Raw genomic sequence first — 24,463 nt, forward strand, 5'->3', positions numbered from 1 at the left:
GCAGACGACACAAAGGTCGGAGGTGTCGTTGACAGTGTAGAGGGCTGTTGTAGGCTGCAGCGGGACATTGACAGGATGCAGAGATGGGCTGAGAGGTGGCAGATGGAGTTCAACCTGGATAAATGCGAGGTGATGCATTTTGGAAGGTCGAATTTGAAAGCTGAGTACAGGATTAAGGATAGGATTCTTGGCAGCGTGGAGGAACAGAGGGATCTTGGTGTGCAGATACATAGATCCCTTAAAATGGCCACCCAAGTGGACAGGGTTGTTAAGAAAGCATATGGTGTTTTGGCTTTCATTAACAGGGGGATTGAGTTTAAGAGTCGTGAGATCTTGGTGCAGCTCTATAAAACTTTGGTTAGACCGCACTTGGAATACTGCGTCCAGTTCTGGTCGCCCTATTATAGGAAAGATGTGGATGCTTTGGAGAGGGTTCAGAGGAGGTTTACCAGGATGCTGCCTGGACTGGAGGGCTTATCTTACGAAGAGAGGTTGACCATTGATCCTCATGTATGCACCCTCAAATTTCTGTGACCATATACATGTCCAGCAGTCTCTTAAATGACCCCAATGACCTTGCTTCCACAACTGCTGCTGGCAACGCATTCCATGCTCTCACAACTCTCTGCGTAAAGAACCTGCCTCTGACATCCCCTCTATACTTTCCACCAACCAGCTTAAAACTATGACCCCTCGTGCTAGCCATTTCTGCCCTGGGAAATAGTCTCTGGCTATCAACTCTATCTATGCCTCTCATTATCTTGTATACCTAAATTAGGTCCCCTCTCCTCCTCCTTTTCTCCAATGAAAAGAGACCGAGCTCAGTCAACCTCTCTTCATAAGATAAGCCCTCCAGTCCAGGCAGCATCCTGGTAAACCTCCTCTGAACCCTCTCCAAAGCATCCACATCTTTCCTATAATAGGGCGCCCAGAACTGGACGCAGTATTCCAAGTGCGGTCTAACCAAAGTTTTATAGAGCTGCAACAAGATCTCACGACTCTTAAACTCAATCCCCCTGTTAATGAAAGCCAAAACACCATATGCTTTCTTAACAACCCTGTCCACTTGGGTGGCCATTTTAAGGGATCTATGTATCTGCACACCAAGATCCCTCAGTTCCTCCACGCTGCCAAGAATCCTATCCTTAATCCTGTACTCAGCTTTCAAATTCGACCTTCCAAAATGCATCACCTCGCATTTATCCAGGTTGAACTCCATCTGCCACCTCTCAGCCCATCTCTGCATCCTGTCAATGTCCCGCTGCAGCCTACAACAGCCCTCTACACTGTCAACGACACCGACACCTCCGACCTTTGTGTCGTCTGCAAACTTGCTGACCCATCCTTCAATTCCCTCGTCCAAGTCATTAATAAAAATTACAAACAGTAGAGGCCCAAGGACAGAGCCCTGTGGAACTCCACTCACCACTGACTTCCAGGCAGAATATTTTCCTTCTACTACCACTCGCTGTCTTCTGTTGGCCAGCCAATTCTGTATCCAAGCAGCTAAGTTCCCCTGTATCCCATTCCTCCTGACCTTCTGAATGAGCCTACCATGGGGAACCTTATCAAATGCCTTACTGAAGTCCATATACACCACATCCACAGCTCGACCCTCATCAACCTTTCTAGTCACATCCTCAAAAAACTCGATAAGGTTTGTAAGGCATGACCTACCCCTCACAAAGCCGTGTTGACTGTATTTGATCAAGCCATGCTCTTCCAGATGGTCATAAATCTTATCCCTCAGAATCCTTTCTAACACCTTGCAGACGACAGACGTGAGACTTACCGGTCTATAATTGCCGGGGATTTCCCTATTTCCTTTCTTGAAGAGAGGAATTACATTTGCCTCTCTCCAGTCCTCAGGTACGACTCCAGTGGAGAGCGAGGATGCAAAGATCTTCGCAAGTGGCGAAGCAATTGCATTTCTCGCTTCCCAAAGCAGCCGAGGACAAATCTGGTCCGGGCCTGGCGACTTGTCAATCTTAATGGGTAGATCGGCCGACTAGAGGCCATATTGGATTTGGTGCTTGGCAATGAACCAGGCCAGGTGTCAAATCTCTCAGTGGGAGAGCATTTCAATGACAGTGATCACAACTCCCTTACCTTTATTATAGTCATGGAAAGGGATAGGAGCAGACAGTTTGGGGAAGTATTTAATTGGGGGAGGGGGAATTGCAATGCTACAGGCAAGAACTGTGGAGCATAAATTAGGATCAGATGTTCTCAGGGAAATGCACAACAGAAATGTGGAGGTTGTTTAGGGAGCACTTGCTACATGTACTGGATAGGTTTCTCCTACTGAGGAAAGGAACGACATGGTAACATGAAGAAACCTTGGAATGACAAGACATGTGGAACACTCAGCCAAGAGGAAGAAGGAAGCTTACTTCAGGTTGAGGAAGCAAGGATTGGAGTGGGCTCTAGAAGGTTACAAGATAGGCAGGAAGGAACTGAAGAATGGACTTAGGAGAGCTAGACGGGGGTATGAAAAAGCCTTGGCGTTTAGGATGAGTGAAAACCCCAAGGCTTCTATGCTTATGTGAGGAACAAGAGGATGGCCAGAGTGAGGGTAGGGCCAATCAGGGATAGTGGATGGAACTTTTGCACAGAATTGGATGAGGTAAGGGAGGTTCTTAATGAATACTTTGCTTCAGGATTCAGAATTGCAGACTGGTCAGTCTTTCTTCTGAGTTGGGCAAATTATTGGGGAGGATTCTGAGAGATGGTATTTATGATTATTTGGAAAAGTACAGTTTGATTCGAAATAGTCAACATGGCTTTGTGAGGGGCAGGTCATGCCTGACAAGCCTAATTGAATTCTTTGAGGATGTGACAAAACAAATTGTTGAAGGCAGAGCAATGGATGTGGTGTACATGGGTTTTAACAATGAATTTTATAAGGATCCCCATGGTAGGCTCATTCAGAAATTAAGGAGGCATGGGATTCAGGGAAATTTTGCTGTCTACATACAAAACTGGCTGTCCAGTAGAAGACAGAGGGTGCTCGTCGATGGAAAGTATTCAGCTTGCAGATCGGTGACCAGTGGTGGGATCTGTTCTGGGATCTCTGCTCTTTCTGATCTTTATAAATGACTTGGATGAGGAAGTGGAAGGGTGGTTTAGTACGTTTGCCGATGACACGAAGGTTGGTGGAGTTATGGACAGCGTGGAGGGCTGTTGTAGGTTGCAACAAGGTATTGACAGGATGCAGAGCTGGGCAAAGAAGTGGCAGATGGAATTCAACCCAGAAAAGTGTGAACTCATTCATTTTGGAAGGTCGAATTTAAATGCAGAATACAGGGTTAATGGCAGGATTCTTGGCAGTGTGGAAGAACAAAGGGATCTTGGAGTCCATGTCCATTGGTCCCTCAAAGTTGCTACCGAAGTTGATAGGATTGTGTGTTAGCTTTCATTGGCAGGGGAACTGAGTTTAAAAGCCACGAGTTATACTGCAGCCCTATAAAACCCCGGTTAGACCGCACTTGGAATATTGTGTTCAGTTCCAGTCACCTCATCACGGGAAGGATGTGGATGCTTTAGAGAGCATGCAGGGGAGATTTACCAGAATGCTGCCTGGACTGGAGTGCAGAGGAAAGGTTGAGGGAGCTAGGGCTTTTTTCGTTGGAGTGAAGATGGATGAGAAATGAGCTGATCGAGGTTTACAAGATGATGAGAAGCATAGATAGAGTGGATTGTCAGAGACTTTTTCCCAGGGCAGAATTGATATTACAAGTGGGCATAATTTTAGGGTGATTGGAGGAAGGTATACCAGAGATGTCAGAAGTAGGTTCTTTACACAGAGAGTGGTGGGCATGTGGAATGCACTGCCGGCAGTGGTAGTGAAATCAGATACTTTAGGGACTTTCAAGTGACTCTTGGATAAGCACATGGATGATAGTATAATGTCGGGTGTGCAGGGTAATTTGATCTTAGTAGGATAATAGGTGGGCACAACGTCGTGGGCCGAAGGGCCTGTACTCTGCTGTACTGTTCTCTGTAGAAACATAGAGAACAGGACCAGGATTATGCTATACAGTCCTTTGAGCCTGTTCTGCCATTCAATACGACCTTGGCTGGTCACCCTACTCAGAAACCTGTACTCACTTTTGCGCCATACCTTTTGAACCCGACAGTCTTAAGAACTATATCTAACTCTTTCTTGAAAACATTCAACGATATGGTCTTTAGAGACAGTCAGTGTGCAAATGTCTGAGAGAGACAGAGTAGTTTTAGACACCACTCTGTGTACTGGTATTCCCTGAGAGACAACTGTGAGACATGTGTACATGAACAAATACTGAACTAAGAGAATTGCTCAGCCAATGTTTCCCCTTATTCTCTCTTTTGTAGGATGCACTGCGAGCAAAGAGAAGTCAGGAAGCTGCAGAAAGGGAATGGCGCAGGAAGGAACTAGAGGATGAGCGCAAGAAAGCAGAGGTAACAGCAGTGCTGAAGAAGTCTCGTTCAGATCAAATTCGGCACAAGGAACATTTCCTGGCTGTGCAGGCAACTAAGGAACGACAAGAATTTGAGAGAGTCCTCAAGTAGGTCACTCAAGGTCATGAATTCAAATGCAATCCAGGTTATCTTTTTTTTACCATGTATCAAATGCATCCTACAATATTACAGTAATTGTTTGATTGTACAGAACTTGAATATGGTGAAAAAAGACGGTTATTGTCAAAGCTTTATCTTGTACTCATCAGGACATGCTCAAGACCTTTCCCCAGGGCAGGATTGACTGCCACAAGGGGTCATAGTTTTAAGGTGTTAGGAGGAAGGTATAGAGGAGACGTCAGAGGGAGGTTCTTCACCCAGAGAGTTGTGAGCGCATGGAATAGTTTACCAGTGGTAGTCGTGGAAGCGGAGTCATTAGTGACATTTAAGCGACTGCTGGACATGCACATGGACAGCAGTGAATTGAGGGGAATGTCGGTTAGGTTATTTTATTTTTGGATTAGGATTATTCCACGGCACAACTTCGTGGGCAGAAGGGCCTGTACTGTGCTGTGCTTTTCTATGTTGTATGTTCTAAGATTTTATACTTAATGGAAGAGAGTGCTGATGTTGACAAGTGAGATCTGATCGATAGAAACATTGCCATGTCAAATGAACATAGAACATTACAGCGCAGTACAGGCCCTTCGGCCCTCGATGTTGCGCCGACCTTGAAACCAATCTGAAGCCCATCTAACCTACAGTATTCCGTTATCATCCAATGACCATTTAAATGCCCTTAAAGTTGGCGAGTCTACTACTGTTGCAGGCAGGGCATTCCGTGCCCTTACTACTCTCTGAGTAAAGAATCTACCTCCGACATCTGTCCTATATCTATCACCCCTAATTTAAAGCTATGTCCCCTTGTGCTAGCCATCACCATCCGAGGAAAAAGGCTCTCACTGTCCACCCTATCTAATCCTCTGATCATCTGTATGTCTCTATTAAGTCACCTCTTAACCCTCTTCTCTCTAATGAAAACAGCCTCAAGTCTCTCCGCCTTTCTTCATAAGACCTTCCCTCCATACCAGGCAACATCCTGGTAAATCTCTGCACCCTTTCCAATGCTTCCACATCCTTCTTATAATGCAGTGACCAGAACTGTACGCAATACTCCCAAGTGCGGTCGCCCCAGAGTGTTGTACAGCTGCAACATGACCTCATGACTCCGAAACTCAATCCCTCTACCAATAAAACCTAATACACCGTAGTCCTTCTTAACAGCCCTATCAGCCTGGGTGGCAACTTTCAGAGATCTATGCGCATGGACACCGAGATCTCTCTGCTTGTCCACACTGCCAAGAGTCTTACCATTAGCCCAGTACTCGGTATTCCTGTTACTCCTTCCAAAGTGAACCACCTCACACTTTTCTGCATTAAACTCCATTTGCCACCACTCAGCTCAACTCTGCACCTTATCTATGTCTCTGTAACCTGCAACATTCTTCCGCACTATCTACAACTCCACCGACTTTAGTGTCATCCGCAAATTTACTAACCCATCCTTCTATGCCCTCATCCAGGTCATTTATTAAAATGACAAACAGCAGTGGCCCCAAAACAGATACTTGTGGTACACCACTAGTAACTGAACTCCAAAATGAACAATTCCCGTCAACCACCACCCTCTGTCTTCTTCCAGCTAGCCAATTTCTGATCCAATGCACCACTTATATGATGAACTGCCTATTAACTCCCAGGTTATGTTTAAATTTAAACCAGGTAGGTTGATTCTGATTGTTTAAGGCATTGCCTTTAGGGATGGACTAGAGAATGGCTGCCATCTGTTTTGTTCAGTTGCAACAGATGTGGTGGCTGTATATGTTCTTCCTGTGTGTAAAGTGTAGGAACTCAGTGTTAAAATTGGTTCCAGTGCATGTCTAATGGCAATCTTAAATTAGATATCACATGACACCAGGTTATAATCCAACAGGTTGTAACCTGGCGTCATGTAATTTCTGACTTTGTTCACCCCAGTCTAACACTGGCACTTTCAGAATCATCCATGGAAGCACGATTCAGAATCATAGCTTATTGTGTTCTGTAGTTTGAGAGTGTGGGCTGGTTGTATACTATTAGTACCTTGCTCATTGCAAGCACCGAAGGAACGTGCTGTTTAATACAGTCTGTTTGTCTTTCTGGCATAAACACAATGTCAGGTTGTACCCAAACAACCAGTGCTTGCAAAATTCAAAACTCATGATCTAATGCTTTCAGCCCCTGAACAAAGTGGGCACTGGCAAATCATTTGGGAAAATAGGGTGAAATCTATGGACATGCACACTAACATCAATCTCATTTTCTGATCTAAAGTGACAATAAATTTCTGTTCTATTCTATTCATCATATATTCCCTTGTTTGTCTTCTCAAAATACATTGTCTTACACTTTTCAAGAATAAATTCCATCTGCCCAACCCATCTCTATCACCCTGTACTCTGAAGCATTTTTCCTCAATATTTACCTGATCACCAATTTACATGGCATCTGCAAACTTACAGAGCAAACCCCTTACATTCTGGTCGCCACATTACCAAAAGGATGTGGATTCTCTGGAGAGGGTGCAGAGGAGGTTTACCAGGATGTTGCCTGGTATGGAGGGTGCTAGCTATGAAGATAAGTTGAATAGATTAGGATTATTTTCATTAGAAAGACGGAGATTGAGGGGGGACCTGATTGAGGTCTACAAAATCATGAGGGGTATAGACAGGGTGGATAGCAAAAAGCTTTTTCCCAGAGTGGGGACTCAATTACTAAGGGTCATGAGTTCAGAGTGAGAGGAGGAAAGTTTAAGGGAGATATGCGTGGAAAGTTCTTTACACAGAGGGTGTTGGGCGCCTGGAACGCGTTGCCAGCGGAGGTGGTAGACGCAGACACGTTAGCGTCTTTTAAGATATATTTGGACAGGTACATAGATGGGCAGGGAGCAAATGGACATAGACTGTTAGAAAATAGATGACAGGTTAGACAGAGGATCTTGATTGGCGCAGGCTTGGAGGGCCGAGGGGCCTGTTCCTGTGCTGTAGGTTTCTTTGTTCTTTGTTTGTATTCAGATTGAAACAGTGAAGACAGAGTTGCACACAAGCATTTTCACATTGGGCAAAGGTAATTATACAGACCTGAGGAAGGAGTTGGCCCAGGTGAACTTGGCAAAAATATTAAAGGGCAGTAGAGTTGAAGAACAGTGGCAAATGCTTCGGGCGAAACTAAATACCCCTCAATTAAAGTATATTGCTGAGAGGAAGAGGAATTGTCAAAAGATGAAAAAATCATCCACGGCTCAATACGGAAGTCAAGGATAACATAGAACATAGAACAGTACAGCACAGAACAAGCCCTTCAGCCCACGATGTTGTGCTGACCATTGATCCTCATGTATGCACCCTCAAATTTCTGTGACCATATACATGTCCAGCAGTCTCTTAAATGACCCCAATGACCTTGCTTCCACAACTGCTGCTGGCAACGCATTCCATGCTCTCACAACTCTATGTAAAGAACCCGCCTCTGACCTCCCCTCTATACTTTCCTCCAACCAGCTTAAAACTATGACCCCTCGTGTTAGCCATTTCTGCCCTGGGAAATAGTCTCTGGCTATCAACTCGATCTATGCCTCTCATTATCTTGTATACCTCAATTAGGTCCGCTCTCCTCCTCCTTTTCTCCGATGAAAAGAGTCCGAGCTCAGTCAACCTCTCTTCATAAGGTAAGCCCTCCAGTCCAGGCAGCATCCTGGTAAACCTCCTCTGAACCCTCTCCAAACCATCCACATCTTTCCTATAATAGGGCGACCAGAACTGGACGCAGTATTCCAAGTGCGGTCTAACCAAAGTTTTATAGAGCTGCAACAAGATCTCGCGACTCTTAAACTCAATCCCCCTGTTAATGAAAGCCAAAACACCATATGCTTTCTTAACAACCCTGTCCACTTGGGTGGCCATTTTAAGGGATCTATATATCTGCACACCAAGATTCCTCTGTTCCTCCACACTGCCAAGAATCCTATCCTTAACCCTGTACTCAGCTTTCAAATTCGACCTTCCAAAATGCATCACCTCGCATTTATCCAGGTTGAACTCCATCTGCCACCTCTCAGCCCATCTCTGCATCCTGTCAATGTCCCGCTGCAGCCTACAACAGCCCTCTACACTGTCAACGACACCTGCAACCTTTGTGTTGTCTGCAAACTTGCTGACCCATCCTTCAATCCCCTCATCCAAGTCATTAATAAAAATTACAAACAGTAGAGGCCCAAGGACAGAGCCCTGTGGAACACCAGTCATCACTGACTTCCAGGCAGAATATTTTCCTTCTACTACCACTCGCTGCCTTCTGTTGGCCAGCCAATTCTGTATCCAGACAGCTAAGTTCCCCTGTATCCCATTCCTCCTGACCTTCTGAATGAGCCTACCATGGGGAACCTTATCAAATGCCTTACTGAAGTCCATATAGACCACATCCACAGCTCGACCCTCATCAACTTTTCTAGTCACATCCTCAAAGAACTCGATAAGGTTTGTGAGGCAAGACCTGCCCCTCACAAAGCTGTGTTGACTGCATTTGATCAAGCCATGCTCTTCCAGATGGTCATAAATCCTATCCCTCAGAATCCTTTCTAACACCTTGCAGACGACAGATGTGAGACTTACTGGTCTGTAATTGCCGGGGATTTCCCTATTTCCTTTCTTGAAGAGAGGAATTACATTTGCCTCTCTCCAGTCCTCAGGTACGACTCCAGTGGAGAGCGAGGATGCAAAGATCCTCGCACGTGGCGAAGCAATTGCATTTCTCGCTTCCCAAAGCAACCGAGGACAAATCTGGTCCGGGCCTGGCGACTTGTCAATCTTAATGTTTGACAAAATTTTCAGCACATCAGCTTCCTCTATCTCTATCCATTCCAGCATGCACACCTGCTCTTCAAAGGTTTCATTCACTACAAAGTTCGTTTCTTTCGTAAAGACAGAAGCAAAAAACTCATTTAGGGCTTCCCCTACCTCCTCAGACTCCACGCACAAGTTCCCTATGCTATCCCTGATCGGCCCTACTCTTTCTTTGACCATTCTCTTATTCTGCACATAAGTGTAAAATGTCTTTGTGTTTTCCCTAATTCGTTCTGCCAAGCCTTTCTCGTGCCCCCTCCTGGCTCTCCTCAGACCATTTTTGAGCTCCTTCCTTGCCTGCGTGTAATCCTCTCGAGCTGAACTTGACCCTAGCTTCCTCCACCTTACGTAAGCTACCTTCTTCCTTTTCACAAGAAGCTCCACCGCTCTCGTCATCCAAGGTTCCTTTATCTCACCCCTTCCTGCCTGTCTCAGAGGGACATATATACTCATCACTCGCAACAACTGTTCCTTAAACAGTCTCCACATGTCTATAGTGCCCTTACCATGGAACAATTTCTCCCAGTCCATGCTTCCTAACTCATGTCTAATCGCATCATAGTTTCCTCTTCCCCAATTAAATATCCTCCCATTTTGCCTAAACCTCTCCTTCTCCATAGCTGTGTAGAATGTGAGGCAGTTGTGGTCACTATCACCAAAATGCTCTCCCACCACAAGATCTGATACCTGCCCCGGCTCGTTTCCGAGCACCAAGTCTAGAATGGCCTCTCCCCTCGTCGGCCTGTCAACGTACTGCGTTAGGAAACCCTCCTGAACACACCTTACAAAAACAGCTCCATTCAAATCTTCTGCTCGAAGGAGGTTCCAATCAATATTAGGAAAGTTAAAGTCACCCATTACAACAACCCTACTACGTCCACACTTTTCCAAAGTCTGTCGACCTATGCTTTCTTCAATCTCCCTGCTGCTATTGGGGGTCTGTAGTAAACCCCTAACGAGGTGACTACTCCCTTGCTGTTCCTAATTTCCACCCACACTGACTCGCTAGGCAGATCTTCCTCAACAATGGAAGCTTCTGTAGCTGAGATACCCTCTCTGATTAGTAGTGCAAAAACTAGAGCGTATCATACTGCAAATGGTAGGGGCACTCTGGAGGATGAGGATGGGTTTAAACATCAGTAAAGGGTTACTAAGTTGAAATTTAAAGACCTAAGATGAACAATGAAAGGAAGCTAGCAGAAAGCATAAGCACTGATACCAAAAGCTTCTGTAAGTATATGAGAAGGAATTGAAAGAAAATGTTGGCTCTTTAGAGGACAGAAATAGTGAGGTAATAATGGAAAATTCAGAAATGGCAGAGGCACTAAACCAATACCTTATCTCTGTTTTCACTATGGAAGACGATAATTTCTTCCCAAAAACTGCAATTACTACAGAGAGACTTGGTGAAATTACTACAACTAGGGAGGTCATTAAGAAAACTGATGGGATTACAGGCAGATAAATCCCCAGGGCCTGATGACCTGCAATTTAGTGTATGAAAGCAGTGCTAGTAAATGTATTAGATGTGATTTCCCACAATTCCCTGGATTCTGGAAAGGTACCAGTGGACTGGAAACATACAACTGTGACAGCCTTATTCAAAAAGGAGGTAGGCAGAAAGTGGGAAGCTTAGTTAGTTTAACCTCTGTAGTGGAGAAGTTGCTGGAGTCAATCATAAAGGAGGTGATAACTGAACACTTGGAAAAACAAAGCTCAATTCACCAGCATCAGCGTGGTTTCATGAAGGGCAAGTCATGCTTGTCAAACTTCCTGGAGTTCTTTGAGGATGTATCCAACAAGGTAGATAACAGGGATCTGTGGATTTGGTACATTTGGACTTCCAGATTTCACAAATTGCCACATAAAAGTCTGATCCAGAAGGTTAGATCCCAAAGGGTTAAAAGTAGAATATTGGTTTGGATAGAGGATTGGCTGACTGATTGAAAAAAGGGGTTCAGGATAAATAGGTTGTTGTCTAGATGATGGACTGTAACTAGCGGGGTGCCACAGGACTCAGTTCTCAGACCTCAACTAATTACAATCTATATAAATGATCTGAAAGCAGAGGCAAAGTGTAACTATCAAAGTCTGAAAATGATATTAAAATAGTGAGAAAGCAGGCAGTAATGAGGAAATAAAGAGTTTACAAATGGATATTTATAGACTAGGAGAATGGCCCAGAATCTGGCAGATGGAGTTTAATGTGGATAACTGTGAGGTTGTCCACTTTGCCTGGAGAAATAGCAAATTATTCTTTAAATGGGAAGCAGATTCAAAGTGCTTCAGTGCAGAGGGATCTGGGTGTCTTTATGCATGAATCACAGAAGGTGGGAATGCAGGTGCAGCATATAATAAGAAAGGCAAATGGAAACCTTGCATTCATTGTAAAGGACTGGATTATAGAACAATACAGCGCAGAACAGGCCCTTCAGCCCTCGATGTTGCACCGACCTGTGAACAAATCTAAGCCCCTCCCCCTACACTATCCCATCATCATCCATATGCTTATCCAAGGACTGTTTAAATGCCCCTAATGTGGCTGAGTTAACTACATTGGCAGGCAGGGCGTTCCACGCCCTTACCACTCTGAGTAAAGAACCTGCCTCTGACATCTGTCTTAAATCTATCACCCCTCAATTTGTAGTTGTGCCCCCTTGTACAAGCTGACGTCATCATTCATGGATTATGAAGGTAAAGTGTTGTTACAATTATGTAAGGCGTTGATGAGACTACATATGGAGTACAAATGAATATTGGGGGATCTGATTGAAACATGTGAAATGGCAAAAGGGGATTGATAAGGTGGGCATTGAACAGTTGTTCCTCCTTGTGGGACCGTCTGGAACAACAGGACATAGATATTAAGTGAGAGGAGTAGGTTCAAAACCGAAATGAGGAGAAACTACTTCCCTTAGAGGGTTGTGAATTTGTGAAACTCTGCCACAGAGTGCAGAGGAGACAGAATCATCCAACAGATTCAAGAAAGAAATTGATAAGTTTCTGCTGAAAAGCAGGATATAAGGAGCAGACAGGAAAGTAGAGTTGAGACCAGGATAAGATCAGCCATAATCATGTTAAATGGCACAGCAGGTTCAAAGGGGCTGAATTGCCTCCTCCTGTTCCTAATTCCTATGTTCCTACGTTCATGCATAGATCATAATTAGAACCTCATATTTTCCCTATAATAGCTTAATGTTTGTTATTGGGAAAATGTTAGCATCTATTATAAAGGATGTAATGAAAGCGCATTTAGAAATGCCACATATGATCAAGCAGAGTCATGAAGGGACAATCATGTCTGATAAATTTAGTACAAATTCTATGAGGGTGTGACAAGCAGGATACTTGAAAGGGAAGCAGTGGATGTAAAATATTTATATTTTCAGAAGGCATTTGATAAGGTACCATACATTATGCTACTTAATAAGGTAAGAGCCCATAGTGATATATTAAAAAAGACAGAGACAATTAAAGAAATTTCTGGAGAAGCTCTGCAGGACTGGCAACATCTGTGCGAAGAGAGCAAAATTAACATTTCAAGTCAAGTCACTCTTCGTCTGAACTGAATGGAAGACAGAGTTGAGAAAAGGGTGGGGTCGTCTTCACACTGTAACTAGTGGTGTGCCACGGAGATCAGAGCTGGGGCCACAATTATTTCTAATATTTCTCTAATTCATCGGTGGGAGTCGTGAGACCGTGAGCCAAGGGTAGCCAGGAAACTAAGGTCTCTGTATAAAAAACTTGCCTCAGGAGACAGTGGCCTCCAATTTCAGTGGCGGGAGTAGTGAGTGGGAGCCGGGTGCAGCCAAGAAGGTAAGGTTTCCACATAAAAGACTTGCCTCGTGAACAGGCGGAGCGAAGGGTGAGCAGGAGCAAAAGTGGACATGGGGACTGCTATTATGTTTGGGCAGTGGCTAAACCTGAAACACTAAATGTGTGGTGTCTCCCACTACCCTCCTCGAACCAAAACAAAAGACTGTGTGGAAGGCCATTAAGGTGAGCTACTTTTTTTTTCTCTTTATCTCCTTTGGCAATCTAGAGGAGAGGGGATGGAAACTAGGGCAGTTGCATGCTCCTCTTGCAGAATGTGGGAAGCAAGGGTCACCACTAGTGTCCCTGCTGACTTCACCTGCGAGAAGTGCGCCAAATTCCAGCTCCTCACAGACCGTGTTAGGGACCTGGAGCTGGATGAACTCCAGATCATTCAGGAGGCTGAGGGGGTGATAGAGGGGAGTTATAGGGAAGTAGTCACACCCAAATTACAGGACAAAGGTAGCTGGGTGACTGTCAGGTAGGGGAAAGGGAAGAGGCAGACAGTGCAGGGATCCCCTGTGGCTGTTCCCCTCAATAATAAGTACACCGCTTTGGATACAGTTAGAACATAGAACATTACAGCACAGTACAGGCCCTTCGGCCCTCGATGTTGTGCCGACCTGTCATACCAATCTCAAGCCCATCTAACCTACACTATTCCATGTACGCCCATATGCTTATCCAATGACGACTTAAATGTACCTAAAGTTGGCAAATCTACTACTGTTGCAGACAAAGCGTTCCACTCCCTTACTACTCTCTGAGTAAAGAAACTAGCTCTAACATCTGTCCTATATCTTTCACCCCTCAATTTAAAGCTATGTCCCCTCGTGCTCGCCGTCACCATCCTAGGAAAAAGGCTCTCCCTATCCACCCTATCTAACCTTTTCCAACACTTCACCAACAACTGAGGTAAGGCTCACTGGTCTATAATTACCAGGGTTGTCTCTACTCACCTTCTTGAACAGGGGAACCACATTTGCTGAGAGCTAGGACAAACAAAGTTGTTGTCTCTGGTTTGTTGCCCGTGCCACGTGCTAGTGAGGCGAGGAATAGGGAGAGAGAGGAGTTGAACACGTGGCTACAGGGATGGTGCAAGAGGGAGGGTTTTGGATTCTTGGATAATTGGGGCTCTTTCTGAGGTAGGTGGGACCTCTACAAGCAAGATGGTCTTCACCTGAACCAGAGGGGTACTGATATCCTGGGGGGGAAAGTTGCTAAGGCTATTTGGGTGGGTTTAAACTAATTCAGCAGGGGGAGGGGCACCAAAATTGTAGTTTGACTATAGAAAAGGTTGAGAGTAGGGTGGTCCGAAATAAAGTTTCAGGGAAGCAAGATGGCACCGGCAAGCAAGAAGTTGGATTAAAGTGTGTCTACTTCAACGCCAGGAGCGCCCGGAATAAGGTGGGTGAACTTGCAGCATGGGTTAGTGCCTGGGACTTCGTTGTTGTGGTCATTTCGGAGACATGGATAGAGCAGGGACAAGAATAGTTGTTGCAGTTTCCGGGATTAAGATGTTTCAGTAAGAACAGAGAAGATGGTAAAAGGGGCGGAGGTGTGGCATTGTTGGTCAAGGACAGTATTACAGTTGCAGAAAGGATGTTTGGGGACTCGTCAACTGAGGTAGTATGGGCTGAGGTTAGAAACAGGAAAGGAGACGTCACCCTGTTGGGAGTTTTCTATAGGCGTCCGAATAGTTCCAGAGATGTACAGGAAGGGATAGCAAAGATGATTCTCGATAGGAGTGATAGAGACAGGGTAGTTGTCATGGGGGACTTCAACTTTCCAAACATTGACTGGGAACACTATAGTTCGAGTACTATAGATGGGTCAGTTTTTGTCCAGAGTGTGCAGGAGGGCTTCCTGACACAGTAATGTAGATAGGTCAACAAGGGGCGAAGCCACATTAGATTTGGTACTGGGTAATGAGCCCGCCAGGTGTTAGATTTGGAAGTAGGTGAGCACTTTGGTGATAGCGATCACAATTCTGTTATGTTTACTTTAGTGATGGAAAGGGATAGGTGTATACCACTGGGCAAGAGTTATAGCTGGGGGAAAGGCAAGTACGATGAGATTAGGCAAGAGTTAGGGAGCATAGAATGGGGAAGGAAACTGCAGGGGATGGGCACATTAGAAATGTGGAGCTTATTCAAGGAAAAGCTCCTGTGTATCCTAGATAAATATGTACCTGTCAGGCAGGGAGGAAGCTGTAGAGTGCGGGAGCCGTGGTTTACGAAGGAGGTGGAATCTCTGGTCAAGAAGAAGAAGAAGGCTGATATTAGGATGAGATGTGAAGGCTCCGTTAGGGCACTTGAGGGCGACAAGGTAGCCAGGAAAGACCTAAAGAGAGAGGTCAGAAGAGCCAGGAGGAGACATGAGAAGTTGTTGGCAGATAGGATCAGGGTAAACCCTAAGGCTTTCTATAGGTATTTAAGGAATAAAAGAATGACAAAAGTAAGATTAGGCCCAATCAAGGATAGTAGTGGTAAGTTGTTTGTGGAGTCAGATGAGATAGGGGAAGCGCTAAATGAATATTTTTCAACAGTATTCACTCTAGAAAATGACAAAGTTGTCGAGGAGAATGCTGAGATACAGGCTACTAGACTAGGTGGGATTGAGGTTCAGAAGGAAGACCTATTAGAAATCCTTCAGAAGGTGAAGATAGATAAGTGCCCTGGGCCGGATGGGATTTATCCTCGGATCCTCTGGGAAGCCAGGGAGGAGATTGCCGAGCTTTTGGCATTGATCTTTAACTCGTCATTGTCTACAGGAATAGTGCCAGATGACTGGAGGATAGCAAATGTGGTTCCCCTGTTCAAGAAGGGGAGTAGAGACAACCCTGGTAATGATAGACCAGTGAGCCTTACCTCAGTTGTTGGTAAAGTGTTGGAAAAGGTTATAAGGGATAGGATTTATAATCATCTAGAAAAGAATAAATTGATTAGGGATAGTCAGCATGGTTTTGTGAAGGGAAGGTCGTGCCTCACAAACCTTATTGAGTTCTTTGAGAAGGTGACCAAACAGGTTAATGAGAGTAAACCGGTTGATGTGGATTTCAGCAAGGCGTTCAATAAGGTTCCCCACAGTAGGCTATTGTACAAATTGCGGAGGAATGGAATTGTGGGAGATATAGCAGTTTGGATCGGAAATTGGCTTGCTGAAAGAAGACAGAGGGTGGTAGTTGATGGGAAATGTTCATACTGGAGTCCAGTTACTAGTGGTGTACTGCAAGGGTCGGTGTTGGGTCCACTTCTGTCTGTCATTTTTATAAATGCCCTGGATGAGGGCGTAGGAGGATGGGTTAGTAAATTTGCAGACGACACTAAGGTCGGTGGAGTTGTGGATAGTGACGAAGGATGCTGTAGGTTGCAGAGAGACATAGATAAGCTGCAGAGCTGGGCTGAGAGGTGGCAAATGGAGTTTAATGCAGACAAGTGTGAGGTGATGCACTTTGCTAGGAGTAACTGGAAGGCAAAGTACAGGACTAATGGTAAGATTCTTGGCGGTATAGATGAGCAGAGAGATCTCGGTGTCCATGTACACAGATCCTTGAAAGTTGCCACCCAGGTTGACAGAACTGTTGAGAAGGCATGCAGTGTTTTAGCTTTTATTAATACAGGGATTGAGTTCCGGAACCAAGAGGTTATGTTAAAGCTGTACAAAACTCTGGTGCGGCCGCACTTGGAGTATTGTGTACAGTTCTGGTCACCGCATTATAAGAAGGATGTGGAAGCTTTGGAAAGGGTGCAGAGGAGATTTACTAGGATGTTGCCTGGTATGGAGGGAAGGTCTTATGAGGAAAGGCTGAGGGACTTGAGACTGTTTTCATTAGAGAGAAGGAGGATGAGAGGTGGCTTAATTGAAACATATAAAATAATCAGAGGGTTAGATAGGGTGGATAGGGAGAGCCTTTTTCCTAGGATGTTGATGGCGAGCGCAAGGGGGCATAGCTTTAAATTGAGGGGTGAAAAACATAGGACAGATGTCAGAGGTAGTTTCTTTACTCAGAGAGTAGTAAGGGAATGAAACGCTTTGCCTGCAACGGTGGTGGATTCGCCAACTTTAAGTACATTTAAGTTGTCATTGGACAAGCACATGGACGTACATGGAATAGTGTAGGTTAGATGGGCTTCACATCGGTATGACAGGTTGGCACAACATTGAGGGCCGAAGGGTCTGTACTGTGCTGTAATGGTCTATGTTCTAAAAAAATGTTCTATGAAGTGCAAGGTCATGTATCCTTCTGGCTATCAAGCTGACAGTTGTGCTAAACTTTTATGCAGCTGCATGTTTCTAGACACCTGGTGGGGTTCTTTGTGGGATTTCAGAATCCGCAACCTACAAATATATCAAGGCTCTTACTGATACAAATTGGGATCACACCAATTTGTGTATTTCTTTAAGATTAGGCCAGTGTTGCAGTCCATCAGTAGGCGTTGGCAGCATGTCTAAATGCTGTAGTTTGCACACACATTGCATTGTGGGCAACCTATCATAGCACAGAAAATGATTACATGCCATCAATTTACAAGTCGTCTGTGATCATCAAGACCACTTCATGTATATCTACTGGGAGATTCCACAGTTACATCCTTGAGAGCTCACGTTCCTGCTTTGCTTCTCTGGACGGATGCTTTATTGGAATGCTTACTGGAAAACAAAGGTTACGCTCTACATTCATTGCTGATTACTCAGTGATGCAATCTCATGGCAGAAATCAAATGTAGATGCCATGCTGTCCATTCTTCGACTAAAGTCATTGTGAAGTAGACAAGAAACCTTCTGATGATGAGGTTCTGATGCTTGGATCAGTCTGAAGGGCCTTGTCAAACACTCAGCACAAAATGTGCTGCATTATTGTGGCCGATGTTTAGAGGAAATACTCAGTTACTCCCATCTAAATTATATTCCAGAGAGGATGAAAGATTTTAGGGAGGGGATAAAGTAAATAAGCTAAACAAGGAAGTTAAAGATAACATAAGGACAAAAATTAAGGTTTAGCATATTGCAAAGGTGAGTGTCAGGCTGGAAGATTGGGAAACTTTTAAGGATCAATAAAAGGATATGAAAAAGTCATCAGAAGAGCAAAAGCAAATTATGAAAGAAAACTGGCGCAAAAGCTTCCATCAATATATAAAACGGAAGAGAGCAATTAAAGTGAATGGTGGTCCATTGGAAGATGAGACTTGGGAATTAATAGTTCCTTTATTCATTCACAGGATGAGGGCATCACTGACCAGGGAGCATTTATTGCACATCCCTAATTGCCCAGAGGAAAGTTAAGAGTTAACCACATTGCTGTGGGTCACACGTAGGCCAGACTAGGTGAAGGTGACAGATTTCCTTCCCTAAAGGACATTAGCAAACCAGATAGGTTTTTTGGGCAATTGATTCACAGTCATCACTAGATTCTTCATTCCAGAAATTTTATCAGATTCAAATTCCACCATCTACAGAATTTGTACTCAGGTACCCAGAGTGTTATCGGGTCTCTGGATTAACAGTCCAGTGATTACACCACTAGGCCATCACCTGCCCTGTGAGATTAGAAACACAGAAATGGCAGAATCACTAAATCAATATTTTGTTTCAGTTTTCGTGAGGGAGGACACAATAGTAAAAGGTGGTTGTTTTTTATTGACGCAGCCGTGATGGGCAAAGGACCTTTTTCTGTGCTGTTGTGTGCTCTGCCATTTGATCATGACTGACATGTTTCTCAACCCAATTACCCTGCATTCCCGCCATAATCCTTGATCCCCTTCCAGATCCAGAACCTCTCTATCTCTGTTTTAAATAAATTCAATATCTTGGCCCTACACAGACCTCTGCATCAATGAGTTCCAAAGATGAAGAAATTCCAACTCTTCTCAGCTGTAAAGAAACATCTCTTCACTCTTAGACTGTGTCCTCGGGCCTGAATCTCTCCTCCTAGTGGAAAAACCTTCTCCCTGTCCACTCTATCCAGGCTTCTCAGTATTCTGTAAGTTTTAATTAGATCCCCACAATACTTCTAAACTCCACTAAGTACAGGCACAGAGTCCTCAACTGCTCTTCATATGACAATTCCTTTATCCCTAGGATCATTCTTGTATACTTCCTTCGGACCCTTTCCAACACAAACACCACCTGCAGTTTTGAGAATACCATACGTTATGTCATGTGGCACTATCACTGTGCTAAATGGGATAGAATTTAGTCAGATTTAGCAACTCAATAATAGGGCATTCATGAGATTATGGGCCGTCCACAGCAGTAGAATTGCAAACCAATCTGCAACCTCATGGCCAGCATGTCACCCACTCTACCATTACTATCAAGCCAGGAGATCAACCCAGGTTCAAAGGAACAATATCAGGCATACCCAACAATGAGCTGTCAGTCTCATGAAGCTACCAAATGGGACTTCTGGCATGCCAAACAGTACAAACAGTAAATGATAAACAGAGATGATTAATCCCATAATCAACAGATCAGATCTAAGCTCTGCAGTCCTTTTACATCAGTCATGCAGACAATTCACCAGAGGAGCAGGCTTCACAAATGTCCCCATCCTCAATGATGGAAGAACCCAATACATCAATGCAAAAGTCAAGTCTGAAGCATTCACAGCAATCTCCAGTCAAAAATGCCATTTCAGCCTCCTCCAGTGATCTCCAGCATCACAGATACTAGTCTTTAGCCACGTGATATCAAGAAATGGTTGGATGCACTGATAATGCAAAGGCTATGGACTGTGTAAACATTCTGAGAATGGTACTGAAGACTTGTGCTGCAGAATGTGGTGAACCCCAACCAAGCCATTCCATTACAGCTACAACACTGGCATCTACCCGACAATATGGAAACTTGCCCAGGTATGTCCTGTACACAAAAAGCAGAACAAACCCAATCTGGCCAATTAAAGCCCCATCAGTCTTCTCTTGATCATTAGTAAATTGACTTAAGGTGTTGTCAACCTTGGAGGCGATGGCCTAGTGGTATTATTGCTGGACTGTTAATCCAGACACCCAGATAATGTCCTGGGGACCTGGATTTGAATCCTGCCATGACAGATAATGGAATTTGAATTCAGTAAATACCTGGGATTAAGAATCTAATCATGACCGTGAATCCATTGTCAATTGTAGGGAAAAACCCACCTGGTTCACTAATGTTCTTTAGGGAAGGAAACTGCCAACCTTACTTGGTCTGGCCCTCATGTGACTCCAGACCCACAGCAATGTGGTAGACTTTTAATTGCCCTCTGGGAAATTAGGAATTGGAAATAAATGCTGCCTAGCTAGCGAAGCCCTCATCCTATAAATGAATTTTTTAAAAACGGTGCTAGCCGCGGCTCAGCAATAACATGCTCACTGAGACCCAGTTTCGGTTTGGCAGGACCATTCAGCTCCTGACCTCATTACAGCCTTGGTTCAAACACGGAAAAAAGTGCTAAATTACAGAGGTTAGGTGAGTGTGATAGCCCTCAACAACAAGACCACATTTTACTTGAGTGTGGTATCAAGGAACTTGAGCAAAACTGAAATCAATGGAAACTGGGAAACACTGCACTGTTTAAGCTCATACCTGGCATTTGGAATGTGTCTGTAGTAGTAGGAGGTTAGTCATCTCAGCTCCAGAACATCTTTGCAGGTATTGGTCAGTCATTTCCTCATATGAACCAATCTACAGGTGCTTCAACAATGACCTTCCCTTCATTATTAGGTCAGAGGAGGGGATATTTGCTAATAATTGCAGAGATGATTCATAACTCCACAGATACTGAAGCAGTCCTTGCTGAAATGCAACAAACCCTGGACAATATCCAAGCTTCGGCTAAAAAGTGTAACATTTGCATCACACAAATTCCAGGCAATGACCACCTCCAATAAGAGTTAAGCTACCGTCATCCAATGGCATTGAAAGGCATTGTCAACACTCCCACTAACAATATCCTTCGGGTAGCCATTGATCATAAATTCATTTGGACAAACCATCTAAATACAGTGGCTCTAAAAAGAGGCTAGGAATATGGCAGATAATAACTCACCATCTGTCTCCTAAAAGCCTTTTCACTATCTACAAGGCATAAGCCAGGACTGTGATGGAATATTCTCCACTTGCTTGGATGAATGCACCTCCAATAGTACTCAATCTTGACATAATCAGGAACAAAGCAGCTGATGTGATTAGCACTATATACACAAACATCTACTCTGACCACCACTGACACTTAGTAGCAGCAGCATATACTTTCTACAAGACGCAGTGCAGAAATTCACCAAAGCTCTTTAGACAGCACCTTTTAAATTCATAACCACTTCTAACTAGAAGGACAAGGCAGCAGATGCATGGGAGCATTAACATCTGCAAGGTCTCCTCCAAACCACTCGTCATCCTGACTGGGTCAAAATCCTGGAATTCCCTCCCTCACAGCATAGTGTGTGTACCTACAGCACATTTGTTGCAATAGTTCAAGGAGGCAGCTCACCACCACCTTCTCAAGGGTTACTATGGATGGACAGTAAATGCGGGCCAGTCAGTGTGGCTCACATGAATTTAGAAAAAAGCTCAACTTTCCTGCTCAACTCCATTGTATGTCAAAACCTGTCTAACCGATATTTGAATTTATTAACCAAAGCTCTTTCTCAGGGAGAGAATTCCAAAGATTAATAGCTGTCTGACAAGAAATTCCTTCTCCTCTCCGTCTTAAATGAGAAGCATCTTTATTTTTAAATCATGTCCCCTGGTTTTATGGACTTTCCTTTTACTATTGCATGCTTTCTCCAATCAGCTAATTTTCTCCTATATAAGTGTTTCAGGGGCCTTTGTGACTGTGAGAGATTCTCGTGATATGGAGCTATATAATCAGGGCAGTATTGAGCTGGTTTCACAGTATGTCCATAAATGGCTTTTTCCCCATTCTATTTGATTAACAATTTCTGGAAGTATTGGCTAGGGGCGTTGTTCGATGCAAGTAACTGTACTCTATAACTGACAATATAGAGGGAGGGATCGAGGTGAGAGATTTCTTGGGATTCTCAGTGACTGACACGATTAAAATTACAGAGTACAGAAAGAGAAGATTGAGAAGGAGAAGAAAGAGGAGGAAGACAAGAGATATGGCAGGATCAAGTATGCCAATGATCTAAGGGAGCAGATCCGAGAGAGGGAGCAGAAGCATATTGCAGAGCGGGCAGCATTTTTTGAGGAAGGGAAGCGTCTGAAGGAGGAAGCTTATCAACGACGGCTTCGCCTCGATCAAATTAAGCGCAAGAAACTCGAAGAACTCAGGTCAGTTCCATAGGGATTGTGCACAATGATAGTGAATGGGAAAGGATTGAGACCAACTGGGATCATGTAAGTAATTGTGAAAGTGCAGGGATTTGAGTCTACTGGTAAAGTGTACAATGTGAGAGAATGAGGAAGTGTTGGTGTTCTACTGAATTTTACTTTTATTTATTTGTTCATGGGATGTGGGTATCAATGAACATTTATTTTCACAAATTGTCCTGGAGAAGGTGAGCCAGAGTAAATGGAGAGATGTTTGATCCATTGGGATTGTGTAGCGTGGGAGTGAATTGGAAAGAGCTTGGGCTCCTTTTGGATTGCATAGTGAGAGTGAGTGGAAAGCAGTTGAATTTCGCAGAATAAAGAGGCTGGAAGCTGCATTTATCCTGTGAGTGAGTGAGAGGTGTTGTAATGCTGAAAATCAGCCTCAGCCCCAGTGTCTGTAACTCATTTTCCTCCTTGTATTTCAGGTCTGTCGGTCTTCCAGAGAAGTACTGTCGTGAGATTGAGCGAAGATTGGCAGCGGTCACAGCTTAGGAGCAAATTCTGTTGAAATGGTGGCTATATTTGGAGATTGTCTGTTCCATGTTTAATGTGATCTTCAGTAACTATAAAGAATAAATTAAACATGATCTAACTCATTATCACTGTCAAACTTAGTTTTGTAATATACTTTTTACATGTTATTTCATTTAGTTGGAGAATTTCTCACTTCAAACCATTCAACACTCACAACAACCTGAATCCTAGCTCCTCAGTCCCAACCCTCACTTTGATTTTCATCCATTCATGCCAAATCTCTCAATCCTAACCCCCTTTACCTCAACCTCAATGCATCATTTCAACATCTCACCTGTTGCTGCACATAGCCTACGGGATAACTTAAGTACAGGTTTGTGATTGTTTATTCATGCAAAATGCAGGGAGAGTGTATTTGAAGGCTAACACTGTAACTCCAAGGAATACAGTAAAAGGCAATACCTTTGGAAGATCTTTTAGCCTCGTGGACATCTCATTATCCAAAATGCAATCTACTTTCTGTACATGCAAGAAGCAGATATCCACCCTAGGTCATAGGCTAATGTTATTAACATCTACTTCATCCAGTCAAGGGTCACTTAATGTTATGATGGGATGTTTTCTCCATTCCTTATGAGTGTCTGCCCCCTCCCTGTCTCTAAATCTAACTGACTCCAAGGTGTCTTTGGAATGCTTTTGGTAGCATTAATTCTATTTTTACAAGATTTGCCTTATAGATTCCTGCAGATACTAACTTCTAAGGTGCAGGAGAGTCATCTCATACAAGGCTCATCTGGAAAAGTCTGTTCTTTGTGTTTTTCCATACTTAACCCTTGCACTGTCATACACTTTAGCACACAACGTCTCCACCTCCTTAAACCCTTGACTCTCACTCCTTGCCCGACCTTCAACCCCTCGTTCCTCACCCTAATGCCTGACTTCTCATCCCCCAATCCTTAACTCCAACCAACCACTCGCAACTCTTTAGTCTCTAATGCCTGACCCCAAATTTTAACCCACAAATCATACAATCATACAGCACAGAAACAGCCGATTTGGACCAACCATTCCATGCCGATCATAATCCCAAACTAAACCAGTTCCAACTGCCTACGCTTGGCCCAAACCCTTCCAAAGATTTCTTATTCATAAACTTATCTAAATGTCTCTTAAATGTTGTAAGTGTACCCGCACCCAACACTTCCTCCTGCAGCACATTCTGCACAAAATCCACACTTTGTTTATAAAAATTGCCCCTCATGTCTTTCTTCGGTTGTGGGTAAAGTGTTGGAGAGGATTATGAGAGATAGGATTTATAATGATCTAGAAAGGAATAATTTAATTAGGGATAGTCAACACGGTTTTGTGAAGGGAAGGTCATGCCTCACAAACCTTATTGAGTTCTTTGAAAACGTGACCAAACAGGTGGATGAGGGTAAAGCGGTTGATGTTGTGTATATGGATTTCAGTAAAGC

The 24,463-nt window shown here is 43.9% G+C and overlaps 1 protein-coding gene across 8 annotated transcripts in view; it reads left to right on the forward strand.

Annotated features, from left to right (window-relative positions):
• Window positions 1-23,124, forward strand: part of cfap45 (cilia and flagella associated protein 45) — a 119,970-nt gene extending 96,846 nt beyond the window's left edge. For 7 of the 8 annotated variants that reach the window (XM_059648221.1, XM_059648218.1, XM_059648215.1 and 4 more), the window contains 3 exons: window positions 4,357-4,550; window positions 22,248-22,472; window positions 22,940-23,124. In XM_059648221.1, coding sequence (XP_059504204.1) covers window positions 4,357-4,550; window positions 22,248-22,472; window positions 22,940-23,006 — 486 coding nt within the window. In that variant the 3' untranslated portion in view covers window positions 23,007-23,124. Of the gene's footprint in view, window positions 1-4,356; window positions 4,551-22,247; window positions 22,473-22,939 lie in introns of those variants that run through there. The other variant, XM_059648222.1, reaches the window with a different exon arrangement.
• Window positions 23,125-24,463: the final 1,339 nt, after the last annotated feature.

The sequence above is a fragment of the Stegostoma tigrinum genome, chromosome 8 (genome assembly GCF_030684315.1).
Source record: "Stegostoma tigrinum isolate sSteTig4 chromosome 8, sSteTig4.hap1, whole genome shotgun sequence".
Taxonomy (NCBI): domain Eukaryota; kingdom Metazoa; phylum Chordata; class Chondrichthyes; order Orectolobiformes; family Stegostomatidae; genus Stegostoma; species Stegostoma tigrinum.